Source organism: Myotis yumanensis, unplaced genomic scaffold (genome assembly GCF_028538775.1).
Source record: "Myotis yumanensis isolate MYYU_CA2020_CCGP unplaced genomic scaffold, mMyoYum1.0.hap1 SCAF_4, whole genome shotgun sequence".
Lineage (NCBI taxonomy): Eukaryota > Metazoa > Chordata > Mammalia > Chiroptera > Vespertilionidae > Myotis > Myotis yumanensis.
In genome coordinates, this window is record NW_027223755.1 from 33577201 (window position 1) to 33604093 (window position 26893).

Consider the following 26893-nt stretch of genomic DNA (forward strand, 5'->3'; position numbering starts at 1 on the left):
GAAAGGAAACATTCAGGAAGGCACATCAGCAGGAATACTTAATACAGGTCTGAAGGAGAAATTACATATTACTTAAGACCTCTAGTTCCTTAACTAAAAAAAATCTGATTTTTAAACTCTGAACACCACTAGGACCCAGAATAAGCAAGTTATATGCTTTTTTCCCCCTCTTATGAAATGAAATTCAATGTCTACTGAAGTGAGGTGACTAATTTTTATCCAACTTTAATGACACTCATTTTACCCTAAATCAAGAGTTCTCAAACTTTCTTGGTTCACAGCATCCTTAGTGTCTCAGTAAATTTTTTACAGAACTAAGGCAGAAAAAAATACCAAAGAGTTTCACTTAATAATTAGTTAGGTCCAAACAACTTAATAGTAATAATCTGTGGCATACAACTGATGTGACCGTGTTGGCATTGAAAATGCCCAGTATTCTGCAGTGTCCTGGGGCTCCATGATGCAGTTTGAAAAATATGGCCCTAAATCAGAAGAATACAAAATAGCAGTTGTAAAACTATGTAAAGCATCTTAAAATCTGAAAAAGTAGAGACCAGTTCCAATATTTATAAGAATACTGGTGAATTAGGTGAAATCACAGATAGTAAAATAAAAAGAATATGTCTTAAAAAAAAAGAATATGTCTTACTTAGAAAGAATAAACACAGAAAGAATATCTTTTAAGTTTATATGCAATTCACACATATACACACACATTCAAGGCTTAAGATGACATCCAGGGGAACAAAAGAATAATAAATGAAAAAGCACTTATTTAAAATAAGCATCAAACATGCAAGAAAAATTAATTAGGCTAATTAAATATAAAAGTAATGATGATATTTTAAATGGTCAATGACAACTGATCAGAAACATTCTTGAATAATCCATAGTGTGTATATATAAGAAAAATCTTTATCTTCAAACAAAATCAAATTGGTTGTTACAGAATAATCATGGGGATGGAAAGTACAGTAGAGAAAATATAGTCAATAATATTCTAATAACTATGTATGGTGCCAGGCAAGTAGAAGATGTATCAGGATGACCACTGAGTAAGTTAAATAATGTCTAATCACTGGAGTGTATAGCTGAAACGAATATAACATTGTATGTCAGCTGTAATTGGAAAATAAAAAATAATTTAAATAAAATTTTAAAAGCTAAAACATTTAAAAAAATAAAACCTAAAACAAATTGCCTCTAAAAATAACCTGTCTCCTTCTTCCTCCTCCTCAATCTAAGCACAGATGTAACTTATCTCTTTTTGCCTTAGCTGTCCAGCAATGAATGTGTAGCAGAGAGATGCCTGTTTGTCAGCAGAAACCTGACCAAATTGAGGTAGTTTTTAAAAATTTTTCAATTACAGTTGCCATCCGATATTATTTTATATTAGTGGGTAGACATTTATGTAATTTACAAAGTAGCCCCCAATAAGTCTAGTACCCACCTGGCACTATACAATATTATTGACTACATTCCCTATGCTGGCTGTACTTTATAGCCCCATGACTTAATCCCTTCACCTTTTTCACTCAACCCCCTAAACCCCCTTCTATATAGGCAACCATCAGTTTGTTCTATTTATGAGCCTGTTTCTGTTTTGTTTGTTCATTTATTTTGTTCTTTAAATTCCACATTTTAGTGAAATCAGATGGTATTTGTCTTTCTCTGTCTGACTTATTTCACTTAGCATGATACCCTCTAGGTCCAACCATGTTGTCACAAATGGCAAGATTTCATCCTTTTTTATGGACGAGTTATATTCAATTGTATATATACCATATCTTTATCTAAGTATCTATTGATGGATACTTAGGTTGCTTCCATATCTTGACTAATGTAAATAATGCTGCAATGAACATAAGAATGCATATATCTTTTTGAATTACTGTTTTGGATTTCTTCAGGTAAATACCCAAAAGTAGACTTGCTGGTTTATAAAGTAGCTCTATTTTTAATATTTTTAGGAACCTCCATACTTTTTCCATAGTTTTTGCATCAATTTGCAATCCTACCAACAAGTGCAGAGGGTTCCCTTTTCTCCACATTCTCTCCAATATTTGTTGCTTGTTGATTTATTGATGATAGCCATTCTTTTTTGTTGTTAATCCTCACCGAAGGATATTTTTTCATTGATTTTTTAGGGAGAGTGGAAGAGGGAAAGACAGAGAGAAACATCAATGTGAGAGAAACACATTGATCAGTTGCCTCCTGCATGAGCCCTGACCAGGGCCTGGGCCAGGGAGGAGCCTGCAACTAAGGTACATGCCCTTGCCCGGAATTGAACTCGGGACCCTTTGGTCCACAGGTGGGTGCTCTATCCACTGAGCCAAAATGGCTAGGGCATGATAGTCATTCTGACAGGTGTGAGAGGATATCTCATTATTGTTTTAATTTGGTTATTAGTGACATCTAATGATTATTATAGCATCTTTTCATATAACTATTGGCCATCTGTATGTCCTCTTTGGAGAAATGTCTATTCAGGTCCTCTGTCCACTTTTTAATTGGACTGTTTGGGTGCTGTTGTTTTTTTTTGTGTTACCTTGTATGAGTTCTTTATAAATTTTGGATATTATTGGATGTATCATTGATGAATATCGTCTCCAAATTAGTAGGCTATCTTTTACTTTTATTCATGTTTTCCTGTACTGTGCAAAAAATTTTTTGGTTTGATATAGTCCCATTATTTTTTCTTGTTTCCCTTGCCCAAGGAGATATATCCTTAAAAAAATCACTAAGAGCAATGTTAGGGTTTATGCCCATGTTTTCTTCTAAGAATTTTATAGTTTCAGATCTTACATTTAAGTCTGTAATCCATTTTGAGTTTATTCTTGTATGTGGTATAAAAAAGTGGCCTAGTTTCATTTTTTTTTGCATGTATCTGTCCAGTTTTCCCAACATCATTTATTAAAGAAACTGTCTTTACCCCACTGTAAATTCTTGCCTTCTTTATCATATATTAATTGACCATATAGGTGTGGGTTTATTTCTGGGCTCTCTATTCTGTTCATCAATCCACATGTCTCTTTCATGCCAGCAATATGCTGTTTTGATTACATAGTCATGTAGTATAGTTTGATATCAGTAGCATGATACTTCCAACTATGTTCTTTCTCAAGATTTGCTGTAGCTATTTGGGATCTTCTGTGATTCCATATAAATTTTGAGTTATTTGTTCTAGTTCTATGAAAAATGCCATTGGTATTTTGATAGGGATTGAATTGAATCTATAGATTGCTTTGGGTAGCATAGACATTTTAAAATGTTAATTCTTCTTATCCATGAGCATGGTATATGCTTCCATTTATTTATATCTTCAATTTCTTTCTTTAGTGTCTTATAATTTTCCAAGTACAGATCCCTTATCTCCTTGGTTAAATTTATTCTTGGGTATTTTATTCTTTTTGATGCATTTGTACATGGGATTGCTTTCTTAATTTCTCTTTCTGATAGTTCATTATTGGTGTGTAAAATGCAACTAATTTATGAATATTAATTCTTTGTCCTGCTACTTTACTAACTTTATTTATCACTTCTAATAGTTTTATGGTGGATCTTTAAGGTTCTCTCTATATACAGTATCATGTCATCTACAAATAATGACAGTTTTACTTCCTCCTTTCCAATGTGGATGCCTATTATTTCTAATTCTTGTCTGATTTACGTGGCTAAAACTATGTTGAATAAAAGTGGTGAACATCCTTGTCTTTTTCCTGATCTTAAGGGAAATGCTTTTAGCTTTTCCCCACTAAGTATGATGTTGGTTGTGTTTGTCATATATGGTCTTTATTTTGTTGAGGTATGTTCCATCTTTTCCCACTTTGCTGACAGTTTTTTACCATAAATGAATGCTGAATTTTGTCAAATGCTTTTCATGCATCTGTTGATATGATCATGTAATTTTTACCCTTCACTTTGTTTATGTGGTGTATCATTTTAACTGATTTTCAGACATTGAACCAAACTTTCATCCCAGAAATAAATCCCACTTTATCATAGTGTATGATCTTTTTAATGTATTGCTGGACCTGGTTTGCTAATATATTGTTGCAGATTTTTGCATCTATCTTCATCAGGAATATTGGCCTATAATTTTCCTTTTTTTGTAATGTCTTTGTCTGGTTTTGGAATCAGGGTGATGCTGGCCTCATAAAATGAGCTTAGGAGTCTTCTGTTGTCTTCAATTTTTTGGGAATAGTTTGAAAAGGATAGGTATTAATTCTCCTTTATATGTTTGGTAAAATTCACCTGTGAAGACATTCAGGCCAAGACTTATGTTTGTTGAGAATTTTTGTAATTACTGATTCAATTTCATTAGTAGTAGTCTGTTCTGATTTTCTGTTTCTTCTTGATTCAGTCTTGAAAGATTGTATGTTTCAGGAAATTTATCCATTTCTTCCAAATTGTCTTGTTTGTTAGCATATAGTTGTTCACAGCATTTTCTTATAAATCTTTGTATGTCTGTAGTGTCAGTTGTCACTTTTCATTCATTTTTAATTTTATTTATTTGGGTCCTTTCTCTTTTTTTCTTGATGAGTCTGATTAAAGGTTTATCCAGCTTGTTTATCTTTTCAAAGGACCAGCTCTTGATTTCATTGATCTTTTGTATTTATTTTAGACTCTATTTTATTTATTTCTGCTCTGACCTTTATTATACCCTTCCTTCTAATCACTTTTGGGTTTGTTTGTTGTTATTTTTCTAGTTTCTTTAGGTGTAAGATTATATTGAGATTTTTCTTGTTTCTTGAGGTAGGCCTGTATTACTATGAATTTCCTCTCAGAACTGTTTCACTGTGTCCCACAGATTTTGGGTCATTGTGTTTTCATTTTCATTTGTCTCAAGGTATCTTTTGATTTCTTCCTTGATCTTGTTAACCCATTCATTGTTTAGTAGCATGTTATTCAGCCTCCATGCGTTTGTGTGTTTTTCAGTTTTCAAATTGAGTTCTTTGGTATACAATTTTTGTACTTCTACACAAAGAGGAAGAAAGAAAACCCTAGAAAAAAAACAATTTGGGAAAAGTAATCAGAAGTGTCAATAAAGTGAATCGCAGGACAAAGATTGTATATATTTTGAGTATAAACTTAAAACTACTACATGCAAAATGAATATGTATTTCTGTCCTTTCTTTGCACTACAAAGGAAGTATCCTTAAGGTTTCTTCAGTAGCAGAACAGGTGCAAAGTTAAATGCAACAAGTACAGCATCAACTCTTAATTAGTTGGCTTTGGAAGGTTTTGCTTTAAGCCTAAGGGTTGTATTAAATAAGAGAAGATGTTAATGAGGTAGTGTGGGTACAAGGGAATGATTTGAATAGTGTGAAATGAGAGTACATCCCGAAAGAGAGAAAATTATCATTAATACTGCTGCATTTTACAAAGATTCATCCCCTATCAAAAAAAACCAATATCCTAAAACAATAGAAGAATTTTTCTGATTAGAACTGTAAGTCACAAAGAGAAAAGAAGTTTTTTATTAGTTTTCATAGATATTGAGTTAAAACAGGGGTCATATGCATCTTACATTCTGACTTGTGGGTCTAAATTAAAGTTGAATATATATCCACTTACACATTTTAGCACCCTAAGTACCACAAAACTTGAAATTAGAAGAAAGAGCTTTCAAAATCTGTTTAGCACAGTTTCACTTGATATTAGCCAAAAGGCCAAGAAGTGATATTTAGCACAATTTTAGTGCATTTTAAAAACATTAACTAGAGGCTTATAAGTATCCATCAGGTAAAATATGACATGCAAATAAACTGAACTATAAAAAAGCTTTCCAAATGCATGTCCAAGGCCAATGCCCATACAAACAAATTATGAAATTAATTGGCATCCTGCCACCTTTTTCATTCCCTTCTCTGATGATCCTCTATACTTTCTCATTCCAAATACTTATACCCAAATCTCATTAACCACTACAGTCAACTAGTAACCAATTAATAAGAGATTTGAGTTAGAAATGGTCCCAGAGGTATCTGAATCTGAATGTAAATCATTTGAAAAATAAATAAACTTTCAATCAACCTCAAAGGCAGCTCTTCTCAACCTTAGCTGTGCATTAGAATTACCTAGGGAGCTTTTAAAAATCTGATGCCTAGGCCACACTCCTAAGGAATTGAATCAGAATATTTAAGGGTGATGCCAAACACAGAATTGTTTAAAGTTCTCCAGTAATTCCAATGTGCAGCCACAGTTGAGATCCATTGCTTTAGGGAAAGCATTTGAAACAATGAATTTTCAAGCTTAGTGAAGAAGCTATTTTTAAATGGGGATACATCATGTGGCTCTGTTGAGGTTGCCAACTAGTGAAAACACTCTGTTCAAGGTAAAGACCATTTTTATTTAAGAAAGAAAATGCTACATTTTAAAAATCACTAGAGACTCAATTTCTAATTCCTAATTTCAGCAAGTTACTTCACTTAAGTTTTACCTACAAAATATAAATAATAATATCAATGTCTACCTCATGGTGCTGCCAAGAATGACCAAATGAAACAGAGCACCAGAAAATGTTTTTCAAACTATAAAATTGTATTTATTATTACAGAGCTCAATTGTAGAACCATTTATCATTAAAAAGACTAGTTGTAATGTGGATTACAACTATAATGTAGATTATTACCTAAAAGATTTATCACTTCGTGTTAATAGACATTAGCTTGATAAAACCTATGTGTCTACCCAATGATTCTCAAAGTCTGGTTTCTGAACCAGTAGCAGCAGCATCACTGGAAACTTGTCAGAAATGCAAATTCTTGGAATCTATGCCAGACCCACCAAATCAGAACCTAGAGGCAGAACCTAGCAATCTTGTTTGAACAAACCCTCTAGGCAATGTTGATGCACACTAAAATCTGAGAACCCCATATCTAGGCAAACATTATTTAAAATGGAATATGTATGACTAAAATCAAAGGATGAATGTACAGTATTTGTTATTTGAAGCTTTAGAAGTCAGAGTGCAAAGGCATACTGGCATAAATTACTAGTAGATAAAAAAACACTCCTAAATCTTTGTATTTTAAAATAATACAATTCTTACTGCCCAGCCAACCTTTATCAATTGACACATTAATCATGAATACAATGGTAGTATATAAATTTGGGAGTCAGATAAACTACAGAGCATTCAATAGTTTGGATAAGAAATAAAAAAACAAAAACTCTATTTGAAGTAACAGTGGTTCAGAAAATAGCCAACTTTTAATTCATGGGCTTGAGTTTCACTCAGAGGAAGAGTTAAAACTGTATCCTAAAAATCACATTTATCCTGAAGACAATACCCCATAGCATGTCTATGTTTTCATTCAGGCTGAGGAAATGTTTCATCACTGACTCAGAGAAAAGATCATTACTTGGACTTAATCACCAGCAATGTTTCCTGAAGCATTAGATTTGTCATTGGGTCTGCTAAGCAACCGAAAAACAGTCTCAAAACTTCTTATCTTCAAAGATCTCACAAGAAAAAACTATCAATATTGCTCTCAAACACAAAGTCCAAAGGTCTTCCATTAATAAAACATGCAGGTTAGCAATAGGTAAGAACATTGAGGAGTCTTGTAAGATTGCAATAGAAAGTTCTTTGAGATCTTGTTTTCTCTTTTTCCATTTAAAAAGATTTTGACAGCCTTAAGACACATAACACCACCCTGGAAAGACTAGAGTGAAGTATACCAATTGAGAACTAACTTTAGTATTCATCCTTAGTTACTTAGTAAAAAAACTTCATAGAACCGACTTTTTCCTGGAAGATTCCTTAACAATAGATGAAGTTCCATTTACTACTACCAAGCAGATAACTGGTTCCCTCTTTGATCAAGATTTCCAAGTCTCAAAAGATTTCCTCAATCATATGCTTCCTGTATTTAAAGAACTTGGGGGTTAAAAATTGGGGGTATGTGTAAGTAGAATAACTCCAATAATTGATATTGGTATTCTATATCATAGGAAATATTTCCCACCTATTCAGAGTAAAGAAAACAAAAGAAAGAAGCTTGGTTTTACTTATCCGTGCTAACCAAAATTATACTGTGTCTTTGTGGCAATCCTTTAGCTCCACCTCATGAGAAAAACAGCAATTATAAGCTCTTATTTTCCACACTGGGAAGAACTAGAACAAATATATAATTCCCAAAATAATTCCTTTTGTTCATTCACTCATCTACAAATATTTATTGAGTGCCTAATATGTGCCATACATTGTTGTAGGTGCAAAAGAATCTAGAGAGATGCACAGACTTCAATGATGAGGGTGTGGATTCTATGTATCTAGAGTGCTAGGCTTTAAATTTCTCTGTCAACCAAGACCAGTGGTTCTCAAACTGACCAAGCATCAGAAGCACCTGGAAGGCTTGCTAAAACATAGATTGCTGTGCTCCATCCAGACAGTTTCTATTCAGTGGGTTTGAGATAGGGTCCCAAAATTAGCATTTCTAATAAATTCTCAAGTGATGTTGATGCTGCTGGTCTAGGGACCACACTTTGAGATCCACTTACCAAGACAAATGGGAGCTCTTCACACTAAGCCTGCCAACTTTCAAGTACTGTACATCTCTCTTCCAAAGAAGGCAATGACCCCATGAATGCTGTCACCATCACTTACAACTGAGCACAATTCCAATTCCCAGAACCACCTCAAATATCTCTGATTAGTAACTTCAGAGAGAAGAGAGAAGTATAAATAACAAAGAAAAGAAAGTTCTCTTTCCAGGGGCTTTTCGCCCTCCTTTTCTTTTGATTTATCACTTATCACAAGAAGTTACTTTTCTAATATGATTTCTCAATACAAGTGCTATGGAAAAGAATAACACTCATTTAGATTTTTCATATTTCTTTAAGAAAATCAAGGCTTTTCTTTCAAATTCACTCTTCATGACCTATTTCTCTCCTTTTTTTTGGACTATCCCCTTTTTGAACAAAAGAATCATAGGGTTAGAAGGAACATTGAGAATTCATTTCATCCCTCCTTGGCCTCAGACAAAACTATGTCTAAATCATCCCCAAATATAGCAATTTTTAGTACAAATAGACCCTAAGAATTTGCCATTCAACTTTCTGTCACATACTTGAAGATACACTTTCCCTCAGCCTTCTTTTCTCTAAGTTATCAACCTCAACACTTAGACTTTCCTCATTAGATTTCCTAAACTTTAAATGATTTTAATTCTTTTAAAATAAGTTTATCTCATCTTACCTAGGACCTGACTTATGTATGTACTGTTAAGGGGAAAGTATCGATTGAATAAAAAAGGAATTTAATTGGAAGAAATCTATATGTATAAATGCCACTAACGAATAATACAATGGCATTCACTTGAATAATTCATTTTAAATATCCTTTATTTTATAAAAACAGTAATGTCCTATACTTTTTATATCTTTACATTACAAATCACCAACCATTTCACACATAAAATGAATGGGAATTAGAAATTTTTAAAAATATGCCACAAATTACACATACCATGTTTCATGATACTTCACACAGAAAAAAACATTATTATTATTTGCTTTTTTATTTTGGACAGTGCTTACTACTGAATTTAGAGTTGTAGTTAATGATTTACTTCTGTATGAGTCCAAAAATACTAAATTTATTACATGAAATTCATTTCTGTGAAAATAATTTCTCTGATTCAATCCTTGCAAATCAGAGGTGCCAGAGATTCACTGAGTATAGGACAAGATTGGATAAAGATCACATTAAGTGATAGGTTTCCAAGAAGTTTAGGAAGGAAAAATTGGTAATACATTGGAATATGGGGTAAAATGAGATCATTCATTTTATTTCAATTTCTCCCATTCTAAATATAACTATTCAAAATTTAGTCTTTGCTTTCAGAATGGTGAGGCGCTTTAGTCTAGCGTAGGCCTGAAGGATAGGATTGTTTCTCTGCCTTTTGCAATCAAGGTGTACGGTGGAGGCGATGCATTTAGTCTCCAGAGAGAATGAAGATGCTGCTTGCACAGCACTTCTACTCACCAGTCCATGCAGCAGCAAAGGTGTTGGCTTTGAAGGAAGCCAACTGTCCTGCTCTCCCAGCCAGAGGTAAAGAATTGCATTGGTGGCCACTAGAGGGAGGAGGATTAGGAATAGAGTAAATTGTGGGGAAAAGGCACCCATGAAAAAAGCACATGGGACAACCAACACATCACCAACCACCGCCTAGCAGCTACCTCTCTGAGGGACTATACTAGGGATCAGCATACACCATTAACCCAGAGACCCAGACACCAGTAATGATTGTAGTATCCTGGTAAAGAGCCCCTTAACTTTGATGGCAGGAGAAGGGAGGTTGAGTACGATAATGGGGAACACACAAGCACACAAACACACAAGCACACGGACATACATTCTCATGCCCCATTACAAGAAGCTGTATCTGTGCCGCCTGATTCTTGCCCATTTTCTTATTTAAAACTCTTGCTGTTCTTTACCAAGAATGTGTTCACGAAAAGCAAATAGCCCACCTTCAAGTTAGTCTTGGGAGAAGCATCAGCAGAGACACTCATTGTGCCAAGATGTATTTTACCAACAAATCTGTACAAATTACATGAGGTTAAAAACAAATGGAATATAATATAATTAAAGCAAAGTTTCTTTTGCTAAATTACAGCTTGGAGCAAACCTGCAAGAAATGTTTCCAATTAGCTTCTTTTGCAAACATAAAGCATAGCTCACAACATGTTTTGCTTTCCATGCTGCCCTCTGGGTGGGCTGCCTAGTGGTTGTCTTACCTCCAGCACAAGTAGTGGAGCATTCTGACCAAGGCTGATGATTCCAGGTAAAGCCAATATCACTGTCTCCACTGCCAGTCCGAGTGATAGGAACATTGAACTTATACGTAATTCCCTCATACGTATCTTGATAAAGAACCTGCCATTGAAAACAACTGGTGAAGATAATTAAAATACAATGAGCCTTCATTCAGATACTTATTATTTCTTTTGAAGAAGATAATGCCATAAAATAAGCCTTATAAGAAATTTAAGATAACTTTTAGAACACATGCACTTATCTTGAATTTTCTCCTTCCATTTTCATAGGTAATTTAGAGCCATTTCTTTCATCTACCTTGTTTGGTTACAAAAATATTATTCAACCAAGCAATGAAATGGTCAAACATTCATATGGGAGAGCACTCTGGCTTTACCTTTACAAGGATTTTAAACACTTGGGCAAACCATTTCACCTTTATTTACCTAATTTATCTATAAAGCAGAGAAAATAAAGAGGCAAAGACACATTTACCATGACAACGAGATTTGTCGTGGTGGGACCTGGAGCTACCAAGGATTCTGGTTCATCAGTTGGTCTCTTGTAGCGAAAAGTTGTCCCAGCAGCATCAAACTTCTTAGGCCAGTCAATAGTCCAACCACAATTAAGATAGTATTCATCTGTTTCAGATTTTAAAGCTAAAAAAAAAAAAATCACAGTACACCTAAAAATATGAAACTTCATTTACCACAGTGTCACTGGTAAATAACTGCACTGAAGTATTCAATGAATATTCATTTCTATTTAGAGATGGAATTCTTGACTATTTTCTAAAGTAAAAATTAAAATGGTAATTTTCCATGTGAATGCCAAGAAGATATTAAGTATTTATGATGTCATTGAGAGAAAGGAATAAAATGTTACCTGGAGAAATAAACATATGGAACTAGCAAGGAAAAGTATGACAAGAGAAATAACTAGGAATGGGAGAGATGGAGGAAGCAGACTTTCCTGTCTAAATATTAAAAAGTAATTATATGAATATGGGGTGGGAGAAACTATAGTACTGGCACCCAGACAGACAACAACACAACCAAACAGTCAGTTAAGAAATAACAATCAATAAAGAAAAAAACAACAAAGCATCTTAAAGTATATGACAAAAGAAGCATCTTAAATTAGTTTTAAAGAAAGATAACAAGATATGAAACCAAGACAAAAGACTAGCCATTTGGCAAATATTAAATTCAGCATTATGATGATGATGATGATGATGATGATGATGATGAATTTATATTTTGTTTGTTATAAGTACCACAATTCCACTCTTAGGTACATATCCAAAAGAAATGAAAATAGGTACTCAAACAAATATTTGTACATACATGTTTATAGTAGCACTGTTCCCAATAACCAAAAGTGGAAACAACTCAATTGTCCATCAATGGATGAACGAATAAACAATTTGTGGTATACACAATACAATGAAATATTATTCAGCTATTAAAAGAAGTACTAATATATGTTTCAATAGTTATGAATTTCAAAAACATTATGCTAAGTGGAAAAGGCTAGACAAAAAAAGTCACATATTGTAAACTGCCATTTATATGAAACTAGAGGCCTGGTGCACAAAATTTGTGCAGGGGGTGGGGGGGATGTGTGTCCCTCAGCCCAACCTGCCCACTCTCCAATCTGGGACATCCCTCTCACAATCCAGGACTGCTGGCTCCCAACCGCTCGCCTGCCTGCCTGCCTGATTGCCCCTAACCACTCCCCTGCCAGCTGATCAACACATAACTGCTCCCCTGCCAGCCCGATTGCCCCTAACTGCCCTCCCTGCTGGCCCAGTCACCCCTAACTACCCTCCCTTGCCAGCTTGGTCACTCCCAACTTCCCTTCCCTGCAGGTCTGGTCACCCCCAACAGCCTTCCCCTGCAGGCCTAGTTGCCCCCAACTACCCTCCTCTGCAGGCCTGGTTCCCCCCAACTGCCCTCACCTGCTGGCCTGGTTCCCCACAACTGCCCTCCCCTGCAGGTTCAGTCACCCCTAATTGCCCTCCCCTGCTAGCCTGTTTGCCTTCAACTGCCCTCCCTTTCAGGTCTGGTTTCTCCCAACTGCCCTCCCCTGCCAGCCATCTTGTGGCAGCCATCTTTGACCACATGGGGGTGGCCATCCTGTGTGCTGGAGTGATGGTCAATTTGCATATTACCTCTTTTATTAGATAGAATATCCAGAATAGGTAAATCCAATAGAGACAGAAAGCAGATTGATGGTTACCAGGGGTTGAGGAATAGGGAGTAACTGCTTAATGGACACAAGGTTCTTTCTGGGGTGATGAAAATATTTTGGAATGTACCAAATGCCACTAAATTGTTAACTTTAAAATGGTTGAGTTCTATTTTATGTAAATTAAACCTCAATTAAAAAAATGGTTTAAAAAGAAAGAAATAATAAATGCCAGCTGGGTAAGTATTTGAAATTAAACAGTTGAATCATAAAATGCTGGGAGAAAACATGGCAGATCTTTTAAAAATTAACACTGGAATATAAAAAGCTTTTTTAAGTATGACAAAACCCACAGAAAATATAAAGGAAAGGATTAATAAATATGCATACATAACTTAAAGACCTATATTAAAAATGCATTAAAAACATTTAAAACTATTGACAGAAAAAGGTTATTGGCACTATGGATAAGAAAAAGTGGTGTGGTTCACATACACAATGGAATATTACTCCTTTTGTGACAGCATGGGTTGACCTAGAGAGTATCATGTTAAGTGAAATAAGGCAGTCAGACAAAGACAAGTACCATACAATTTCACGTATATGTGTAATCTAATGAACAAAATAAACTAACAAACAAAATAGAAACAGACGCATAGATACAGAGAACAGATTGACAGCGGTCAGAGGTGAGGGTGTTGGGAGACTGGGTGAAAAAGGTGAAGGGATTAAGTAAAGGAAAAAAATACCTCATAGACACAGACAACAGCATGGTGATTACCAGAGGAAAAAAGGGGTGGAGGGAAGGTAAAAAAGGGTATAGAGGGAATAAATGGTGATGGAAGGAGACTTGACTTGGTGTGGTAAACACACATCTATATAATACAATACACAGATGATGTATTATAGAATTGTACACCTGAAACTTAATAAGATATACTTTTATTTATTAATAAAATATAATTTTAATAACCAATGTTACCCAATAAATTCAATAAAAAAAATTTTTAAAGAGAAAAATACAGTGATGATTTTGATAATGATTTCATGATTTCATAATGACAAACATGGCAGTTTAAGTTTTTTGTTATTATTTTAGCTTCTTCTTTTACATCCATAACTCATTACCTAAGCCCATTTCTTCTAGGAATTACTTTTTCTACCTCTGTAATTTACCCAATAAATGTTCTCTTACAAAAAAAATTTTTTAATTTATTGGGCCAGATAAACAAGCAGCTCACCCTGGCCTGTGTTGCTCACTGGTAGGAATGTCGGCTCCAGCATCAAAGGGTCTAAGGTTCCATTCCTGGTCAAGGGTCCATACCTGGGTTGCAGGTTTCCTCAGGCCCAGGATGGGCGCATGTGAGAAGCAACCAATCGATGTGTCTTCTCACATCAATCTTCCTCTCTCTTTCTCCCTCCCTCCCTTCCACTCTCTCTAATGGGGAAAAACAAAAACAAAAACAGAAGCAGCCCCAAAAGACTACAAAGGTCATGGTGCAGTCTCTGCCTCTCTGAACCTCTACCACTTGCCCTTAACAGTACAGACCATTTTCATGCCCCCACTCCAATCTGACTGGTACATTTACTTGTATTTTCTTGACTTCAGATATGTTATGATGATTCATTTGTCAAAAACAAATCTAATTAACCTTTTAAGATGAGAACATGTCAACCAATTTTAAGGATTACTTAGACTTAAATTTTTCTTGTATTTAAAATTTTTTCTTTTCAATTCTTACAGTGGTTTTCTGTTTCATTTAAAATATCAGCCCTAACTGGTTTGGCCCAGTGGATAGAGCATCAGCCTGCACACTGAAAGGTCCCAGGTTCGATTTCAGTCAAGGGCATATACCTTGGTTGTGGGCACATCCCCAGTGGGAGGTGTGCAGGAGGCAGCTGATTGATGTTTCTCTCTCATCGATGTTTCTAACTCTCTATCCCTCTCCCTTCCTCTCTGTAAGAAATCAATAAAATATACTAAAAATAAAATAAAATATCAGAATTACTTATGTTATATAAGGATGTCTGAACCTGTATAATATGAGCTAGTAAAATAAAAAATAAAACCAGACCACCCCCCCTCCCCCAGCAGCTCTGTAGTCTCCTTCAATTTGAGCTCTCACTTTCCATTTACCCAACTATTCAGCTAACACATTTTTGCTGGTACCATAATATAGTTCAGAAAACACTGAGCATTTAAGAAGTACTGGATAATTTACTAGGGGAGGAGGATGTGGCATTATGGGCAGAGAATTATCAAAGGGAAAAAATTTAATGTTACAAGTCTTATTTTTGTTTTGAGTCTTGCTGATTCCAAAATTATGATGCAAAAATAAAGGGCTCTTCTTGAATAAAGGAAAAGTCTGATTATACTGGTGTTCTATCCAAAGATGTATTTTGGATGTCATCTTATTTTTTAAAGACTTAATGAAAAGGCAATGATATGTTAAAGGACATAAGAACTCATCCAGGCCTCACTAGGGGTCTCTGGAGAACCTAAATCTGTTTTAAAAGATCAAACATCAAATAAGTAGAATATCCACTTCTTTTCCTGTTGAAATAACTGGTACTAGATTTGCCCTTCAACTGTAAACAACTAGAAAACTCACAAAACATATGAATTAGCTGTTCTTAGTCATTGGCCAGGACAGGGCAGGGCTGTGATATATGCAAGAAGGAAAACAAGGTGAATTTGATCTTTTGATTTAAGAAATAATAATCTTTTCAACAAATGGTGTTATAGTAATTGAATATCCATATAAAAAAATTGAACCTCAACCCTTACTTTATACCTTATATAAAAACTCAAAATGGACCATATACCTAAATGTAAAAGCTAAAACTATAATTTCTTGAAGATAATATTTGCAACCTTGAGGTAGGCACAATTTCTAAGGTAGGACATGAAATCCCAAACAATAAAAAATTTAATAAATTAGATTTCATGCAAATTAAAAGACACCATTAAGGATAGAAAATAGATAAGCCAGTGACTGGGAGAAAGTATTCATAAAACATGTATTTGAACAAAGACTTGTATAGAATACATAAAGGACTCATAATTTAATAAAAAATTTTAAATAGGCAAAATAATTTTGAAAAGGAAGGGAGCATTTGGAACTCGTCTACATTATTGGTGGGAATATAAATAATACAACCATGTTAGAAAACAGTTTAGTAATTTCTTATAAAGTTAAACATGTACTTATCATATAACCTTACCATTTCACTCCTAGGCTTTTATCTATGAGAAATGAAAATATATGTCCACACAAAGTTTGTCTATAAATGTTCAAAGAAACTTTATTCATAATGGTCAAAGACTAAAAATGACCCAAATATTCTTAAGTGAGTGGATAAAAATATTATGATATATCCATACATTGGGATATTATTTAGTAATAAAAAAGAGTGAACTTCAGATACACTCAACAATACAGATGAATCTCAAAAACATTATGCTGAGTAAAAAAAGCCATACATAAGTATATACTGTATTATCCCATTATGTTATATTCCAGAAATATAATGAAATACATGTCAGATAAAAGATCAATGTTTGCCTGAGGCTAAGGCTAGGGGCATTTAACTGCAAAAGCAAATAAGAGAATGTTTTAGAGTCAGAAATGATCTATATTGTGCCTGTGTTATATATACATATAAATAATTGTCAGTACTCTTTGAACTGTATACTTATAATGGATATACTTTATTATATATAAATTATTCCCCAATAACATTGATTTTAAAAATCAAATAAGCAACTCAGTGAAGAGTAAGCTATAAACTACTAATTTTTGTGTTTAGTTCTTACATGTGGTCCTATAAGACTTGGAATTTCATTTTAGCATGAAAGTATTCCATCTCAAAGCAGTATGTCCATTTTTTCTTTTTCCATCACCATTTATCCCTTTATGCCCTCTTTCACCTCCATTCACCCCCTACCCCCACCCTCAATCACCACTCTGTTGTCCATGTCCATGAGTTCTCTATTTTTTCTTCTCAATCCCTCCGCACACACCCCCGCCCCAAGCTCCATAGCTGTCTGCCTACTCTCTCAGTCTGTCTCTATTTGGCAAAGCAGTATGTCTTTTCCTTCATGATATTGTGCTCTCCCTTCTCCTTAATTTTTGAAATCTACCAAAATATGCTACTCACCAATATAGGCAGGTGACACGGCAACTTCTCTGACTTCAATATTAACAGAACCTCTTGGTATCTGCACAACTGTCAGGTAGCCTGGACCACAGAAGACAGCCAGTGTAAGTAGATTCTGTAGCCTCAGTCAGAAAATGAGTGTTTAATAACCATTCAGTAATGAATTTCCTTATTCTACCATGCTTTCTTCGGCTTTTCACTTTACAAATTATGAAATATGGGCAAATTCCCCTTTGGGTTAATGAATACCTCTAGAGTATTTTTCTTTTCCTCTAAAATACCTTCAACATGTGCAATATTGGTTCATTTTATTTTCTCAACCGTAGCCCACACATCAATCTACTGTGGAAATTCATATCTTAAAGAAACATGGCAAAATGAAGTCAAGTAGAAAGGAAATAATATTTACTTAAAATATCTTACATAGGAACTTTCCTGTAATGTTGGAGGGCATGCAGACTGGTTCAGCCACTGTGGAAGACAGTATGGAGTTTCCTAAAAAGTTAAAAATGGAACTCCCATTTGACCTAGTAATCCCACTTCTAGGACTATATCCCAAGAAACCAGCAACACCAATCAGAAAGGATATATGCACCTCTATGTCCATAGCAGCACAGTTTACAATAGCTATTTGGAAACAGCCTAAGTGCCCATCAGCAGAAGAGTGGATTAAAAAACTGTGGTACATCTACACATGGAAGATTATGCTGCTATAAAAAAGAAGGAACTTTTACCATTTGCAACAGCATGGATGGAACTGGAGAGCATTATGCTAAATGAAATAAGCCAGTCGGAGAAAGATAAATATCACAAGATCTCACTCATACGTGGGATATAGTGATCAACATAACTTGATGAACAAGAATAGATCCAGAGACAAATGGCAGGGAAGGTGGTGGTGGTGGGGGGGGGTGGTGAGAGAGCAACCAAAGGACTTGTATGCATGCATATTAGCATAACCAATGTACATAGAAACTGGGGTGGTGGGGGCTTGCCCAGAGTGGGAATGGCTCGGGGGGTAGGGGGAGGGAGTCAACTGGGGTTAAAGAAGACATATGTAAAACTTTAGACAATAAAAAAAATAAAATAAATATCTTACATGAAGCCATATTTAATACTTTAAGAGGCTGAAAATAATTTTGGGGGAAAGCAATGTCTGCCTAAATAAAGAAATTTTAAAATAAGGGGTGGTGGTGGTGATCAAATATGTTGCCTATTCCAAGCACACAGAGGCATGAGGAAGAGTTCTCTCTACACACTCACCTCCTCCTCTGGGTGACGTCTCATTGAAGAACCCTTCAACAGCATCGCATGTGCTTCCATCCCCTCCACAGACTCGACATTTATCTTCCCTAACACTGGATTCCAAAATATTATCACAACCTACATGCTGCAAACAGAGAAGAATATTCAGTGTGTGAAAAAAAGGAATTCTTACTAAGCAAATAAATATAGCGTATTTATTTGCTTGTTTTTCCAGTAAAGGAAATCAAAAACAAGAAATATTTTCCTCTCTCCACTTTTACCTTCACTCTCCAATAAGTTCTAGCTAACATTTCTCAACACATAAGTTTAAAGAAAAAAAAATTCTGATTTCCCAGGAATGGATGTCTATATTTCTAACCTAGATTTAATTATTTATAGATACCATGCTTCAATTCTTAAAATATAATTTGTTAGCAATGGACTCTTACTTATACTCTTAGAATACATGCAAGAACTGAGAAAAATGGCATTTAGTCCTATACAAGGTTATAACAGCAAGAGTCTTGACTGGGCATGACATTTTGTCCTTTCGCAATCACTAGCCCTTTTGGATTATCCAATTGTTTGAGTCAAGGATTAGTTGTGGAATTCATGACTGGGTAAATCTTTAAAAATGAATACCTGTACCCACTAGCTGAATATAATTGCCATAAACTCTACCTTTCAGTCTTTCATTGAACCATAGAGATGTGGATTCTTAAACATTTTTGGTACAAATTTTGGAACTTAAATTTGTATATTTGACATTTAGCCATTGATACCAGGCATGTAATCTCTGAATATACTAGTAAGCTGTACCTGGGTTTTTATTATCTAAAAAGAATTTTAATATTGTCACAGAAATAACCTTTTCTTCAATACACACACACACACACACACACACACACACACACACACACACACTGGGCTATCAGATACATTTGGAGGCCAGTAGCCAGAAGGACAGAAGCTTTTGTAAGAAATTATGAGACTAAGTAAAATAGACAGTGTTTTTATATCTTCTTTCTTTCTGGGACTTAGCTTTGCACTTCTCTTTAAAATAAAACAAAAACATGCCGAAACCGGTTTGGCTCAGTGGATAGAGCGTCGGCCTGCGGACTGAAGGGTCCCAGGTTCGATTCCGGTCAAGGGCATGTACCTGGGTTGCGGGCACATCCCCAGTGGGAGATGTGCAGGAGGCAGCTGATCGATGTTTCTCTCTCATCGATGTTTCTAACTCTCTATCTCTCTCCCTTCCTCTCTGTAGAAAATCAATAAAATATATTTTAAAAAAATAATAAATAAATAAAACAAAAACAAGAAAAAAACCTATATAATAAAGAGCTAATATGCAAATGGTCATCACATCCTCACGCTGTCATGCCATAACAGCTCAGACACTCAACACTCGGGATAGAGGAATGGGGACCAGCCAGGCACAAATGAGCTCGCGAGAGAAGAATGGGGACCAGCCAGGCTGTGGCCTGGGAGAGGGACAAGCCACACACCCTGCAGTCCCGGGTGCCAACAGCTGGGGCTGTGGCCCGGGAGAGGGACAAGCCACCCGCCCCATGATCCTGGATGCCAGCAGCTGGGGCTGCGGCCTGGGAGAGGGACAAGCTGCATGCCCCATGGTCCCTGCAGTCCTGGGCGCCAGCTGCTGCACCTACTGCCCGGGAGAGAAACAATTCACATGCCCCACGGTCCCCATGGTCCCAGGCACCAGTGGCTGTGCCTGTGGCCCAGGAAAGGGACAAGCTGCATGCCCCGCAGTCCCAGGCATGGTCCCCGTGGTCCCAGGCACCAGTGGCTGTGCCTGTGGCCCAGGAGAGGGACAATCCGCATGCACAATGGTCCCTGCAGTTCCAGGAGCCAGCAGCTGTGCCTGTGCCTGTGGCCCGAGAGAGGGACAAGCCACCCGGCCCGCAGTCCTGGGTGCCAGTGCCTGTGCCTGCGGACCAGGAGAGGGACAAGCCACTGGCCTTGTGGTCCCAGGTGGCAGTGCCTGTGACCCAGGAGAGGGACAAGCCACCAGCCCCATGGTCCTGGGCACCTGCAGCTCTGGCCCGGGCAAAGTCACCTGCTCACGGTCCCCTGCGGCTGCAGCTGGCCCAGGCAAAGCTGGCCCAGGTCCTAGGTGCCTGCAGCCAGCCAGAAGGTGGGAAGCCCAGTCCCAGGTGCCTGTGACCAGCTGGAGGAGGGAATCCTGGGTCCCAGGTGAGGGGTGAGGCAGAGGTAGTTAGGAGCAATCAGGCCAGCAGGGGAGCAGTTAGGGGCGATCAGGCTGGTAGGGGAGTAGTTAGGGGCGATCAGGCAGGCAGAGGTGGTTAGGGGCGATCAGGCAGGCAGGCAGGCAGAGGGGCTAGGGGTGATCAGGCAGGCAGGCAAGTGAGCGGTTAGGAGCCAGCGGTCCCTGATTGTGAGAGGCAGTCGGACATCCCCCAAGGGGTCCTGGATTGGAGAGGGTGCAGGCTGGGCTGAGGGACCCCCCCCACACACACACACACATGAATTTCGTGCACCGGGCCTCTAGTGATCATTTAAGCAACCTTGCATTCTCCGTTGATACAGATATCCAGTGAATCCATATTGCACCGAGTCCCATCAATCACTGCGGGGGCACGTTCAGTGTAGAAGTTGTAGCCATCAGCCAAGCAGTTTAATGCACAAGGTTTCATTCCACCTGAACAAATGCAGTAAAAAAGAAATAAATGGATTGGTTCTCCTATGAGACAGTGATTCAATATTCCCCATAGCAAATGTACAATTCATATAGACATCATTCCCTGACTATATCCCTGGATGTGTAGGTTTCTTTCCTCTTTTGCTAAAATTTCGTGTTTATTTTCATTCCTTGTTCAACTTAATGAAGGTCCTGCTAAGTAGTTTTCAAGTTTAAAAATTTTAAGTGTTTCCAATATATGTTTACAATATCTTTTGGGTCAAAAGGGATCACTGTGGAGGTACCTGAATGTTGATGCAAATAAATGAAATAAAAACTGTTTTTAAAAAATGAACCAAGGAAATAAAGTTTAAGGAGGCTTGAAACTATTACCTTATATGACAAATCAGAATTTCTACAACATATGTAACTTGTTATGGAAGCTGATACAAAAACTCTCCTACTTTAGCAGGGACATGGAAGTTGTAAAATAAAACTATTTGTACCTGTTTTTAAACATATCATATTCCGTGAATATGGCTTTAGTGTGGAGATAAATTGTTATCAGATTAGCAAATCAAAGATAAAATTAATTATAGTTTTAAAATTGAATAGTTAAAATATCTAATATTATTTTGTGAACATATATAATAACTTGAGCATTTTCATTTTGTCACTGAAATTTGTATTTTTTAAGATTGATATAAAAGATAGGTATGAATAGTAGCCATTTAAAACAAGCAAAGTACATGTCATAATCTCATAATATATTTAAAAGTAGCAATAAATATGGATATATTTCATTGAAAACAGCGCATGAAAAAGTGACTTATAAATATGCAACTATTGATTAAAAATATGATGTAAGAAGAATACTTCCTGTTCAATCTTTCTTTTATGAAGTTTAAAACACTTTGGTCTTATTCTAATTATTCTGATAAAATTTCTCTTTGAAATAAAGCTGACTACTTATTATAAAGAAAATAAGGCAGAAAGATTGAAATGACACGCCTAAGGTAGACACAGGTTGCTGCAGAGTGAAGGTATGTGGAGTAAAAGAGAGAAGCCAACTGGGTGGTAAAGACAATGATAAGTGAGAGACAGAACATTCCATTAAAGGAGATCACTGTTATAGTTGACTGGAGGCCCGGTGCACAAAATTTCGTGCATTAGCGGGGAGGGTGTCCCTCAGCCCAGCTTGCACCCTCTGGCAGTCTGGGGATCCCTCACTCCTTACCGCCCACCTGCAGCAGAGGCGGGAGAGGCTACCGCCACCACCACTGCACTCACCAGCGGTGAGCCCAGCTTCTGGCTCAGCGGCACTCCCCCTGTGGACGCTCCTGCATTAAGCGTCTGCCCCCTGGTGATCAGTGCATGTCATAGTGACTGGTCATTCTGCCACTTGGTCAATTTGCATATTTGGGTTTTATTATATAGGATAGTTGTTGTGCAAGAAGGCTCAATATATTCACACACCCTATTTTTTCAAGAGAAGATGAAAACCTAGATTTTTAAAATATAACTTGTTCTTGGCAACTCAATCAACATTTTCAAAAATACTGTGAAGGTTAAAACACTTATGTAAGTAAAAACTGTTCTTGAACCACCAGTTTACAACCACTGGCCCAAGTTCATGTTTTCTCCCATTTTCTTTGTCTGTAGGCTATAAAACTCCTATAGGACTTATCAGGTTATTATTAAGCTTAGGGTAATGATATATTTTGCTGTCCTGAGCACAGAAATAATAAGTAATCAATAAAATAATTTCTTTCTGAACTGATAATCAAGGTATTTATAATCTATTTTTGTAAGATTCTCATGAATAAAATTGCTCTAAATTTCCATGAATATTACTGGGATTGTTTTCATTACTACCCACTATTGTTCTTTCCCCATTTATTATTGTAATGTTTTTAAAGTTAATGGAGCTTTTTATGTAATGGGCTTTTTAAAAAGAACACTAGCCTTTTATTGACTCAATTTTAATACTATATTAATTATGTAACATAGTATTTGATAGGCAAGACATGTAATTACTATGGTTGTATTCATAGAAATAAATTTCCTCCTTTTTCACTGCTCAAGATGTATTTAGCTCTCTCTGTTACAATGAGTTTTCAGAAGAGGTACTGCTATTATTTCAAGAAGGGATTTAGGATGATTCTCTAAATGGAAGGTCACATTACCAATTACCTTCATTTAAAGCTTATTATGAATTTAGTGTTAATTCATTCCACTCAATTACCTAGATGCTAATTATTAAATCCTCCTACAATAAGATAAAACAATACCAAATGTATATGAACTTAATAAAAGTGATTAAAAATACATGAAACAAAAAGTTAAAGTTATAAAAAAGAGAGTAAAGTCATATAATAGTTCAAGATTTTAACACACTTCTCTCAGTAATTGATAGAAGAGCAAGAGCAGAAAAAAAAACCCAGAAAAAATTAAAAATATTTGCATAACACTAGCCAACTTGACCTCGTGGATATCCATAGAACACTACTATATCCAACAACTGCAGAAAACACATCCTTTTCAAGTATAAAGAGAATATTCACCAACATGGAGAATAAGCTGTATCATAAAACAAATTTCAATTAATTTTAAGAATTTAAATCATACAGAGTATTCTCTAAGCACATTAGAATTAAACTACAAATTAATAACAAAAAATCTAGAATATATAAAATATTTTGAAATTCCACCAAAAAACTCTAGAACTGATCAATGAATTCAATAAAGTAGCAGGATACAAGAAGAAATAAAAATGACAGTTATAAATAACCTAAATAACCCATGGGTAAACAAGAAATCACAATGTAAATAGGATAATATTTTGAAATGAAGGAAATAAAAACACATCAACTTTGGGGAATGCAATAGAGCAAAATAAACCCATAATTAAAAGAAAAAAGACAGTAATAGAGAAAAGTGCTACAGCCAAGTCAATTCTCTGAAAAGATAATTAAAATTGATAAACCTCAAGTAAGACTGATCAAGTAAAAGAGAGAAATACATATTATAAATATCAGAAATCAAAGAGCATACATCACTCCAGATTTTACAGATATTAAACAGAATAATAACAGAATGTTATGATCAATTTTCTATCAATTAATTGGACAACATGGGTGTAACTTATCAATAAACTTATCAGACACAAATTTGAAAACTCACATAAGAATTAAAAATTCTGCATAATTCTTTTATCTGTTAAAGGAGCTGAATTTGTAATAATTTTTTGTACAAAGAAAATACCAAACATACATGCTTTTACTATTTTTCCAAGGAAAAAATAATACCAATGTTACAAGCTCTTTCAAAATAAATAAGAATTCTATTTCAGGAAGCCAGAGTAACTCTGATACCAAAACTTGTCAAAGACATAACAAAAATAAAATTTAGAAATCAGTTTCCCTTATGAACATAGACACAAATATACTTAATAAAATATTAGCTATTAAATTTAATAACATATAAAAAATAGTAAATCATTACCACATAGGGTTTATCCTGGGAATAAAAGGTTGGTTTGACATTATAAAATCTGCCAAGTAATTTATCATATTAACAGAATAAAGAAGAAAATCACATATAATCTCCAAATGCACAAATTGTATTGAAGGGCCAAGCCAGTGCATTAAGACAAGAAAATGAAATAAAAGGCAAAAAGATTGAAATAGACCGTCTCTATTCCAAATAATATGACTATTTAGCAAGAAAATCCTAAATAACAGAACACAAAATTAATATATAAAAATTAATTTTATTTTTATACACTAGAGTTAATAATTAAAAATGAAATTTTTAAAACTTTCATTTACAATAGTGTCAAAACACATAAATTACTCAGAAATAGGTTTAACAAAAGATGTACAACACCTTATACCTAAAACTACAAAACATAGCTAGAGACATTAAAAAAGACACAAATACATAGAGATATATACTATGTTCATAAATTGGAAAATTCAATATTTGAATTTGTCAGTTCTCCCTGTATTGATCTACAGATTCAACATGATAACAAGCATAAGCCCAGCATGTTTTTCTGTAGAAATTAACAACAAATTTTATAATTTATATGGAAATGCAAAGCATTTAGAATATCCAAATAACTCTTTTAAAAAAGATCAAAGTTGGAGGAACTTATGCTACCTGTGTCCAAGACTATACAATTACAATAATTAAGTCAGTGTGGTACTAATATGGAGTTGACAAATAGATTGATGAAACAAAATAGAGTACATAAATATACTACAAATACACACCATATCCCTAAATTGTTTTAGATTGTACATCTAAATTTAAAGATAAAAAACCTGGCTTTTAGAAGAAAAGATTAAAAAATACCATCTAGAGTTGAAGTAGACAAAGATTTCTAAAACAGGACACAGAACACAATAACCATAAAAGAAAAAAATTGAAAAATTAGAATTCATCAAAATTAAAATCCTATACTCATCTAAAATACCATTTAAAAAGTAACAGGAGAGCCACGGACTGTGAGAAAATATTCGTAAAACTTATCTGATAAGTGACTACCACTAGAGAATCTATAACAACAAAAGTGTAATATGCTAATTAAACTGGATAGCTGAATGACCTTCCGGATGTCCTTCCGGATGAAGATGGGGCTGTGAGAGCCGAGCCCCTTGCACGAATTTTGTGCATCAAGCCTCTAGTGAAAAGATAAAATACCAATTTGAAAATAGGCAAGAAATGTGAACACTTAACAAAAGAAGATACATAAATGGTCAATAGGCACATGAAAATGTGCTCAACATAATCAATAATCAGAAATGCAAATTAAAGCCCTAGCGGGTTTGGTTCAGTGGATAGAGCATTGGCCTGCGGACTGAAGGGTCCCGGGTTCGATTCCGGCCAAGGGCACATGCCCAGGTTGCGGGCTCAATCCCTAGTAAGGGGGTGTGCAGGAGGCAGCCGATCAATAGTTCTCTCTTATCATTGATGTTTCTATCTCTCTCTCTCCCCCTTCCTCTCTGAAATCAATAAAAATAGATTTTTAAAAAAAGAAATGCAAATTAAAGCTACAGTAAAATATCATTATACACCCACCAGGAGAAGACTGAAAACACCAAATATTGGCAAGGATATGGAACAAACAGAACTGACACATTGTTGGTGGGAGTTGTGACATGGTATAATAACTTTGGAAAAATATCTGGCAGTTTTTTTTTTTTTTAAATTAAACTCATACCTACCCTATTATTCAACAATTCTACTCCTAAGTATTTACCCAAGAGAAATGAAAACATATGCTCACAAAAAGATGAGTATGCAAATAATCACAGCAGCTGATTCATAACAACTGTAACTAGAAACACCCCAGGTGTCCATCAGTCACAGAATGGAAAAGCGAAATGGTTATAATACTGCTTAGCAATAAAAAGGAATGAACTGCTTATACATGCAATAATGCAGATGGATTTCAAAAACATTGGGCTTAAAGAAGCCTTGCACAAAAGAGAAAATATGACATAATTTCATTTATATGACGTTCTGGAATAGGCAAAGCTAATCTATGGTAAAAAAAAAAAAAAATCATAACAGTAGTTGCCTCTTAGAACAAACAGGTAGAGGCAGCTATGGACTGGGAAGGACTATGGAGGTAATGGTAATTTTCTATATCTCAGTAGAGTTTTACAGGTACATGCATTTGTTAAAACTCAGGGAAAGGACAGTTAAGATTTGTGCATTTCATTGTACATAATCTAACCTCAAAAGAAAAAAGTAAACAGTACTGAACTGAGGTTGATGTATGCATGCTTAATTACTTACAGGAAAGTATATTAATGACTACAATTTACTTTGAAATGCATTTTAAAAAAAGCATAGAT

At 35.5% G+C, this 26893-nt stretch overlaps 1 protein-coding gene across 1 annotated transcript in view; it reads right to left on the minus strand.

Moving 5' to 3' along the window:
- The window catches only part of ADAMTS6 (ADAM metallopeptidase with thrombospondin type 1 motif 6), a 229076-nt gene that overhangs the window by 43090 nt on the left and 159093 nt on the right, over nt 1-26893 (minus strand). Inside the window, exons 17-21 of the mRNA XM_070411450.1 lie at nt 20914-21047; nt 18383-18509; nt 17120-17200; nt 11264-11427; nt 10750-10888 (exon numbers count right to left, since the gene is read on the minus strand). Coding sequence (XP_070267551.1) covers nt 10750-10888; nt 11264-11427; nt 17120-17200; nt 18383-18509; nt 20914-21047 — 645 coding nt within the window. The remainder of the gene's footprint in view (nt 1-10749; nt 10889-11263; nt 11428-17119; nt 17201-18382; nt 18510-20913; nt 21048-26893) is intronic.